The sequence below is a fragment of the Pelodiscus sinensis genome, chromosome 30 (genome assembly GCF_052426305.1).
Source record: "Pelodiscus sinensis isolate ZL-2025 chromosome 30, ASM5242630v1, whole genome shotgun sequence".
NCBI classification, from domain to species: Eukaryota; Metazoa; Chordata; order Testudines; family Trionychidae; genus Pelodiscus; species Pelodiscus sinensis.
In genome coordinates, this window is record NC_143081.1 from 3,325,907 (window position 1) to 3,335,000 (window position 9,094).

Consider the following 9,094-nt stretch of genomic DNA (forward strand, 5'->3'; position numbering starts at 1 on the left):
TTGACCAAGCCCTGGCTGGGATGATTGAATTGGGCTGGTCCAGCCTTAGGCAGGGGGCTGGACTCGATGACTCCAGAGGTCTTGGCCCACCCTGGGGTTCCGTGAGTGTCTATGGTGTCTGGGTTCAGGCCTCGTCCCTCCTCACCCCCCTCAAACCTCAGGGCTGGGGGATCTGGCTGCAGACTGGCCGTGGGGCGTTTCTGACACTGGTCGACGCGGAGGGGCAGCGTTAACCACATCCTCAGCCAGGGCCAGGCTGTGAGCGGCCGTGTTAGCCACATTCCCAGGCAGATGTATGGGCAGAGGACCCGTTGGCCATGGCACCAGGCTGCTGAGCTTTCTAAGAGTCCTTGTGAGGTCCTCGTGCCCCATGTGAGCAGAGCGCACGTGACTTGTGGTTTGCTGCTCGGTCTATAAATCCCCCAGGGCTGAGACACCAGCCCTGTAGCTTTCCACAGACGGTGACGATGTTGCTCCTGATCCTGCTGCCCGTGGCTTTTCTCTTGCCCCCCGGGGCTGGGGCTGGTGAGTGTGGGGGGGATCAGCGTTTGTGGGGAACAGAGCGGGGAGCTCTCTGGGCTGTCTGCAAATTCTGGCTCCTCCCCAGAGTCAGATGTTTCTGCCAGGGTGATGGGTGGTTCCTGGGACCCAGCTAGGGGAGGGTTTGAAGGTGGGGGTGAGGGAGCCTGGGTGGTGGAGCTACAAACAACATAGAGCCCCTGAGAGAGAGATGCTGAGAGCAGGAGAGACGCACGGAGGATCTCAAGTAGGAGCTGGGAAAGGGCCAGATTCTGGGGGCCCAGGGCTATTAGATTTTGTGAGGTCTCCTAGGCTCTGGGTGTATCGGGTGCCCACCTCACCCCTCCTTCCGCTCCAGAATGACCAAAAGGAAAACGGTTTTGGTGACCACACATTTTCGGCTGAAAACTGCCCCAAACTGGCACTTTTCTAATCACTTTCTGAAGCAAAAAGCCAAAATGTGGGAGGCAAAGAGACGCTTTCTGGGAAACGTTTCGTGGTGTAGAAAATCCGATTTTCTTTCTGTGTGTGTGTGTGTGTGTACAAAAAGTAGTTGCAGGGCTGGGATTGGAGCAGCCCTGATTGTCACTGGGGGTTGAGGGAGATGAAAAAGCAACAAGGGATGTGATGGTGGCCTCCTGGGGGAATTTGGTCCGCAAAGATGTTAACACAAGTCAGTATGATTACTGCCCTGCTCCTGGTGCGTTTGGCACCAATTCTCCCCGCAGACTGGTCAGAGCTATCAGTTTCCCCTCTGGCCCCATGTCATGTCCAATGTGTGGCAGAGCTGAGCAGAGAGCAGGTTTCCAGGCACAGGGATCCTCCAGGGAGAGCATTGGAGGGTTAAGGGTAAGGTTAAGGATAACAGTTAAGGATAACGGTTAAGGTTAAGGTTAAGGTTAAGATAGTACAGACTTTCTTTCAGAATGGGAAGCTCGCTCCCATCACAGGGAGAGGATGCGGCTCTTTGTGTGAATCTGGTTTCCTTCAGGTGAGATCATCGGGGGGCATAAAGCCAAGCCCCACTCCAGACCTTATATGGCCTATGTGCGTATACAACGTGGAAACAAGAACGTGCACTGTGGAGGCTTCCTGGTGACAAGAAACTTTGTGCTGACGGCTGCTCACTGCAAGGGAGAGTAAGTGCCTCTGGGCTGAGACATGGGGGCAGTAGGGGACAGCAAGGGACAGGGGGCTCTGGATGCTCTGGGTCTGGGAAGGAGCAGGGAGCAGAGCAGGCTGGGACAGCAGGGTCCAGGTATCTGATTGGCTATAGAGGGGTCAATGTGTCTCCAGCAGCCTCTACAAACCATGGCCCAAACTCAGCACTGGGTAAATCAATGACCCCACCTGGGGTCTGGCCCATTGTGCAGGGTAAGGTAGGGAGGGGTCACAGCCCCAGGACAGCTCTGCAGGGCATTGGGCTGGGGGAGTCGATCTGCATCTAGCTGGAAGGGCTGGACTGGTGGGAAGCTGGGACCACAGGGGAATGAAGGAATCTGAGTCCCAGGCTGCCCTGCTCCCCAAGATCAGAATTGATGGGTCAAACCGACACGTGTCCCTCCCCTGCCCCTAACACCCCAGTTGTTGCTCTCGGCTTTTACAGCAGCATCACTGTCACCCTGGGAGCCCACAACATCAGAAAACGGGAAAAGAGTCAGCAAGTGATCCCCGTACAACGGCAGATCCCCCACCCGCAGTACGACAGGGAAACTATAAACAATGACATCATGCTGCTGCAGGTACCACCCCATCCCATCCCCCACCCCCAGTGACCTCACACTGCTGCAGGTACCATCCCCCACCCCTCTGATCTTGGACTACTGCATGGTCGTGCATTCTCTGTAAAGTGTCGCTCCTTGGATTCTGTCTCCCCTATCACCTCTGGGCTTCATATTGACCCTGGTGCTTTTGCTCTTGGTTTGCCATAGCTGCAGAAACCCGCACGCTTCAACACGAACGTCGGACTCCTCCGCTTGCCCCCAGCCAACCAGCAAGTGCGGCCCGGGACGGTGTGCAGCGTCGCTGGCTGGGGCCGGACACAAGCAAAGAGAAAAAGGGGCCCAGCGATACTGCGGGAGGTGGAGTTGAAGGTGCAGGACGATCGGGTGTGTCAGAATATTTTTGGGGCGAAACATCACAAATACACCCCCTCCACCATGATGTGTGTGGGGGACCCAAAGAAGCGCCAGTCCTCTTTTAAGGTAAAACTCACCCGCCGTCTTGAGAAACTCTTCTTACTACTGAGGGTCTTTCTGCTGCCATCGGGCCCACGAGCAAAAATCAGGGATCAGGTCCCACTGCGCTAGGTGCTGTACAAATAAATTGCCAATAGCTTCCCTTCTTGCCAGGGAGGCAGAGACCAGCTGGGGGCTGGAGCACGTGATATACATGCAAAGGCTGAGGGATTGGGGCCGGTTGAGTGTGCAGAGGAGAAGAGGGAGGGGGGATTTGAGAGCAGCCTGCAAACCCCTGAAGTGGGGATCCAAAGAGGCTGGCGAGAGGCTGTTCTCAGTGGGGGCTAATCGCAGAACGAGGAGCAATGGGCTCATGTTGCAGCGGGGGAGGTTAGGTTGGAGATTAGGAAAAACGATTTCCCGAGGAGGGCGGGGAAGCGCTGGGCTGGGTTCCCGAGGGAGGGGGTGGAATCTCCATCCCTAGAGGCGTTTAAGTCCCAGTTGACCAAGCCCTGGCTGGGATGATTGAGTTGAGTTGGTCCTGCTTTGGACTCAGTGACTCTTGCGGTCTCTGCCAACTCTAGGGTTGTATGAAGGGTTGGGATGTTGTCAAGACAGACTAGGATTTGGGGGATCCATGTGAAGACAGCAGGGGCCGGGGGACAGTGTCCCTGAAGTGCTCCTCAATGTTTTGGCTGATCTGTCCACCATCGGTGGCTTGTTCTGTGTTGCAGGGCGACTCCGGGGGGCCCTTGGTGTGCGATGAAGTAGCCCAGGGCATCGTCTCCTGGGGATCTACCTCTGGGAAGCCCCCCAGAGTGTACGTCAGAGTCTCCACCTTCATCCCCTGGATTCAGGAAATGATGCGGAGGCTGCAACCCTTAGTCCAACTAGGAATTGCAGCCTAGGCTGGAGCGGTGTCTCTTCGGTCCTTAGGTTTGGCCCAGATATACGGCCTGCTTTGCAAAGCAGCTGAGGCTACACCCTCCCCGCCAAAGCTGAACCCCCCACACCCTTCAGTGCCCAACTGAGGAGGACAATACCAGGGAATCTAGGGGAGTTAGGAGCCAGTTTCAATCCCATTACTGTTTGATTCCCTGGCAATCCCATCTCAGACTTTTCCCCAGGGTCAGACATGGGCCCGGGCTGCCAACTCTTCTCACCGGATGGACTGGACGTCATTTGTGGCATACGGTCCGGGAGAGGTGAGAACCTCACTCAAGCCAAACCTTGGGTAGGTCTGGAGGCTTGTAGCTCTCTCCCCGTGTCAGCCCATTGAGTGGGTGTTTAGGGGAGAGATCATTTCCTGACCTGCTGAGTTTCGTGAAACCTTCCACCTGCCTTCTCCTCACTGGACCTCTTCCTCCTCTTAGGGTGTGTCTAGACTACAGGGTTTTGTTGACAAAAGTGGACTTTTGTCAACAAAACTAGACCTGCGTCTACACTACCGCTGAGTTGTGTCGACATAATGACGACAGAACTCAGCAGTTTTGTCGATGGCGGTAAACCTCATTCTAGGAGGAATAACGCCTTTTGTCGTTAGAGTTCTGTCGACAGAAGGCGTTACTGCATCTACACTGTCCTTTGCGTCTACACTGTCATGTCAACGAAGCAAGCCGCTTTTGTCAACAGAACTGGATGTAGTCTAGAAGCTCTTTGTCTACAAAGAGTCCTGTATTTTGTTTGTCTACAAAAACTTTGTCAACAGTATGGGTACGTCTAGACTACAGGGTTTTGTCAACAGAAGTTTTGTCGACAGATACTGTCGACAAAGCTTCTGTCAACAAAGAGCGGCTAGACTACATCCAGTTCTGTTGACAAAGCAAGGCGCTTTGTTGACATAACAGTGGGGACACAAAGGACAGTGTAGATGCAATAACGCCTTCTATTGATAGAACTCTGTCAACAAAAGGCGTTATTCCTCGTAGAATGAGGTTTACATACGTTGACAAAACTGCTGAGTTTTGTCGACGTTATCTCGACATAACTCAAAGGCAGTGTGGACGCAGGTCTAGTTTTGTCAACAAAAGACCACTTTTGACGACAAAAGCCTGTAGTCTAGACGTACCCTAGCTGTCGACAAAACTTCTGTCGACAAAAGCCCTTAGTCTAGACGTACCCTTAGTCTCCCCACGGCGGTCATGGCCCATTCCAATCACAGCTGTTCCCAGTAGAACCCCTGGGAACTAGTTCAAAGGATGGGAATTGATCAAGGCATCTGCAAGTGATTTCCAATCAAGTAACTGCTCTGAGGGTCTCCTTCTGTCCTGCCCTGCTGCACAACCAGCTGCATGTCGCTCTCTGCTTCAGAGCCAGCAATGAATAAAAACCGAGTTGCAAAACAGTGAATTTGTAGCTTCTTGAACGCCGCCAACCTCGGAGCCCCCCCTTGTAAGTAGGAGGTGTAACCAGGCATTGGTTTGGGCCCCGGGGGGAATTCACCCCAGGGCTGGAGCCGTTCACAAGGGGTCTGATAAAACCAAAAAGAAACTGATACGTGAGAAGGATAAAACACTTCTGCTCAGCGTTTGTGACTCTGGTTTTCCACTGAGGACCCCGGCCCACCTCCCTGCCAACAGAACACCCTTAGGCTAGAAGACTAAAGTGGGGCAAATATAAGCTATGTCTACACTGCGGGGTTTTCCGGGATCCAGGATGTATCCTGGCAAAATCCCACCACGTCCAGGGAACACATTTACTCTTCCACTTTTTTTTTTGCAGAAGAACAGACGCACTCCTTTAGGGAGCCCTGTCTACCTCGTTCTAGGAGGAATAAGAGCTCTACCAAAAAAGGAGGCTTTTCCACCACTTGGCCCCATCTAGACAGGCCCACATGGCAGGAAATCCTCTTCCGGAAAAGCAATTGGAAAAAGCGACGCCAATTGCAGAGCGCAATTGGCGATGCTTTTTCCGACAAAAGGCTGCAGTCTAGACCTAGCCATAGAGCCCATGTATTGACAGGGAAATAAGGACAACCCTGGAAGACCATAAGAAGACAAAAACGGCCATACTGGGTCAGAACAAAGGACCATCTTGCCCCCTATAAAGTCCCTTGTCCAATTCCCTGCTTAGTTGCTCCTATCTGCTAGCTCCTCTGTTTGCTCAGGAGTAGACTTTTTAAAGCCCTCACCTTCCTGAATAGCCCTCTGGTTAAGGCCTGATGGGTGTGAAAATGATTAGATCGCAAAGCCTCCTTAAGAAGCTCTCTGACGTATCTAGCAGGCTGCTGGCCGGAGCACACGATCCTCCAAACCCGCTCAGCACACGGTCCTCCAAACCCGCTCAGCACGCGGTCCTCCAAACCCACTCGGCACACGGTCCTCCAAACCCACTCGGCACACGGTCCTCCAAACCCGCTCAGCACACGGACTTCCATACAAATCCATTTCCACTCCATGCATCTGACGAAATGGGTCTTTGCCCACGAAAGCTCACGCTCCAATACATCGGTGAGTCTAGAAGGTGCCACAGGACTTCTAGTTGTTTATGCAGATTCAGACAAACACGGCCTCCCCTGCAAAACTTGTCACGCAAATAAATACGCTCAGCGCTCAGCAGCAAGAAAATGTGACCTATGCGGGAAGACTGAAAGAACTGGGTTTTGTTAGTCTGGAAAGGAGAAGACTGAGAGGGGACAGGATAGTGGTTTTCAGGTATCTGAAAGGGTGTCACAAAGAGGAGGGAGAAAAATTGCTCTTCTTGGACTCTGAGGGCAGGACAAGAAATAATGGGCTTAAACTGCAGCAAGAGAAGTTGAGGTTGGACATTAGGAAAAACTTCCTACTTGTCCGTGTGCTCAAACACTGGAATAAATTGCCTAGGGAGGTTGTGAACTCTCCATCCCTGGAGATATTGAAGAGCAGGTTGGACAGACACCTGTCAGGGATGATTTTGACGGTGCTTGGTCCTGCCGTGAGGGGTCTAGATTTGGTGACTTCTCTGGATTTGGTGACTCTGCTTCTGCGGTTCTATGATCATTAAGAGTCAAGGTGAAACCACCTGACAGGTATGAAAAATAGAAGCCGAAGGCTGAGATTCCATCCTTGACTCACTCGGGCGTGTCTGCTCATGAAGCAATGCAAACTGGAAGACAATACGCTTTCACTGATCTCTCCTGTATCACCACAGCCTGGCCATGTATGTAGATGTGAGATGAAGGATGGTGGATATCCACAGGAAATATCCCGAGAGGCACCGTGTGGAGTTAGTTTCAAAGCGGGGGGAATTCCAGCTGACTCGGCTGGGCCAACACAGATGGGCTGAAGGAAACACACAATAAGAAAAGGCTCAAGGGGTTTTTTGGTGCACCACCACCATCTACTGGTGTGCAAGGAAGTAGCAGTAAGCCCAGATCTGACTGTACCCATGACCCTGGAGGCAAAGGTCACCATGTGGGACAGAAGTGGTCGCTGAGTGCATCACAAAAGATATCCAAGTCCAGAAGGGTCCAGAGATATTTGGCCCAGCCCCTCTAAATAGACCCTTCCCTCCTCTGGGGTTAGCAGGAGGTCAGAGGAAGTGGTGAGAGTTGACGGCAGAGATTGTATCGTCTCGTCTTCCTTTCATCACCGTCTTGGGTGTTCCCTTCTTAACTCCGTTCTCAGCCTACTGAGACCTCAAAGAACCATACCATGGGTTTTTACCTACCCAGGCTCCATGTCTTCTTCTTCTTCCTCTTGCTTACAATGCATCTACACCGTGGCATTATTTCGGAATAACGGACACTATTCTGAAACTAACCAATTAGCCCATTATAAGATGGGATTTTCTGCTCTCTCTCTCTCTCTCTGGCTATGTCTAGACTGCAGGCAGATCTTTCGAAAGAGAAATCCGCTTTTTCGAAAGAGAGCACCCAGCGAGTCTGGATGCTCTCTTTCGAAGACGGCCTCTTTACATTGAAGAACGCCTTCTTTCGAAAGAGGAACTTTCGAAAGAAGGCGTTCTTCCTCGTAAATTGAGGTTTACCGCCATCGAAAGAAAAGCCGCGTTCTTTCGAAATAATTTCGAAAGAACGCGGCTTGAGTCTGGACGCAGGGGAAGTTTTTTCGGGAAAAGGCTACTTTTCCCGAGAAAACCCCTGAGTCTGGACACGGCCTCTCTCTCTCTCTCTCTCTCTCTCTCTCCCCAAACAGCTGCTTGTTCCCCCGTGGTGGCCTGGCTGAGCAGCGCAGAAGTCAGCTGAGTGCCACTGCGGGAGGCAAAGGGGGATGGGGCGGTGACGGTCACGGCTGGGGAGTGGGGCCTGGAGCCACTGTCATGCTGTACAACACTGCTCCACCCGTCGTTGCCTCCCGCTGTGGCACTCAGCGGCCATTTGGGCTCCCCCACGGTGGCCCAGCTGAGTGGCACAGAAGTCAGACGAGCACCACGGCGGGAGGCAAAGAGGGGCAGAAAAGGGGCGCAGGGCAGTGACGTACTCCCACGTGCTGCTGTGGGAGAAAAATCCAATAACTCCAATTGTGTCTAAGGGGGGACTGTGCAGGAAATCAAAACTCTCTAAAAGAAAACGGCTGGAAGGGTTAAAAGTTTTCCAGACCCCTCTCCCTGTAACAGAGAGAAATCAAATTAACTCTAATCAAGACCCTTCCAATGCCTCCTATCTCAAGTTCATGGATACTCCGAGTCTGTCACAATTTGTCATGTAAACCCTTATCTTTGTCACAGTTTGCCTTGTAGACTCCTCCACTCAAGTTCTCATGTGGCTTTGTGTACTGTAAAAACTTACTTCTAGCACTCCTGGGGTGAACAGAAGTCTCAGAGTACTTCTGCTGAGACTTTGATATGTTAAAGAAGAACAATCCACAACTGAGCTGTCTGAACTTACTGTATAAAGAATCCCTGAATCTGTATCTCAGGGCTGCTGCTTTCACTCTTGGTGTGACAGCCTGCATGCAGGCATCATAAAGTTTTTCCTTCTAGGTTTCTCTCCTGCCTCACTGATTTGACCTCCAGCCTCGGACCCTTCTGGGGGCTCTGTACCCCAGGGGAGCGAGATTTCCCCCACACAGCACTCAGATGTCTGCTTGTGCTGCTTGCTCTCCCGTGGTGGCCTGGCTGAGTGGAGCAGAAGTCATCCGAGTGCCACGGCGGGAGGCGAAGGACGTAAGTCAGGCAACAGCGCCGCCCAGCATTTCAGTGTTACAGACTCACAGACATTGGGCTACTATATATATGACTAGCCAATTAGCCCATCATAAAACGGGGTTTTCAAGTCTCTCCTCCACGTCGGTCTTCTCTCCTGAGCCTCCGTTCTCTCGCTCCGTCTCTCTCTCTCTCTCCTCCTACTGCCTCCCCCCCACTCTCTCTCAGCTCTCCTCTGCCTCCTGCCTCTCTCTCTCTGTCTCTCTCTTTCTCTTCTCCTCCTCCTCCTGCCTCTCACTCGGGGGACTGCGGAGCCC

The 9,094-nt window shown here is 52.6% G+C and overlaps 1 protein-coding gene across 1 annotated transcript; it reads left to right on the plus strand.

The window, feature by feature from the left end:
- Positions 1-467: 467 nt before the first annotated feature.
- On the plus strand, positions 468-4,075 carry LOC142821054 (granzyme H-like). Its single transcript, XM_075911837.2, has 5 exons — positions 468-525; positions 1,511-1,658; positions 2,126-2,261; positions 2,451-2,723; positions 3,431-4,075. Exons 1-5 carry the CDS (start codon positions 468-470, stop codon positions 3,602-3,604), a joined length of 789 nt encoding a protein of 262 aa, XP_075767952.2. The 3' UTR covers positions 3,605-4,075.
- Positions 4,076-9,094: the final 5,019 nt, after the last annotated feature.

Bases quoted from the DNA above. Each gene is read 5' to 3' on its own strand.
- LOC142821054 (XM_075911837.2), top strand. From the start codon at position 468: ATGTTGCTCCTGATCCTGCTGCCCGTGGCTTTTCTCTTGCCCCCCGGG. The intron at 526-1,510 runs GTGAGTGTGGGG...GGTTTCCTTCAG, and splicing joins GCCCCCCGGGGCTGGGGCTG to GTGAGATCATCGGGGGGCAT. The intron at 2,724-3,430 runs GTAAAACTCACC...TCTGTGTTGCAG, and splicing joins AGCGCCAGTCCTCTTTTAAG to GGCGACTCCGGGGGGCCCTT.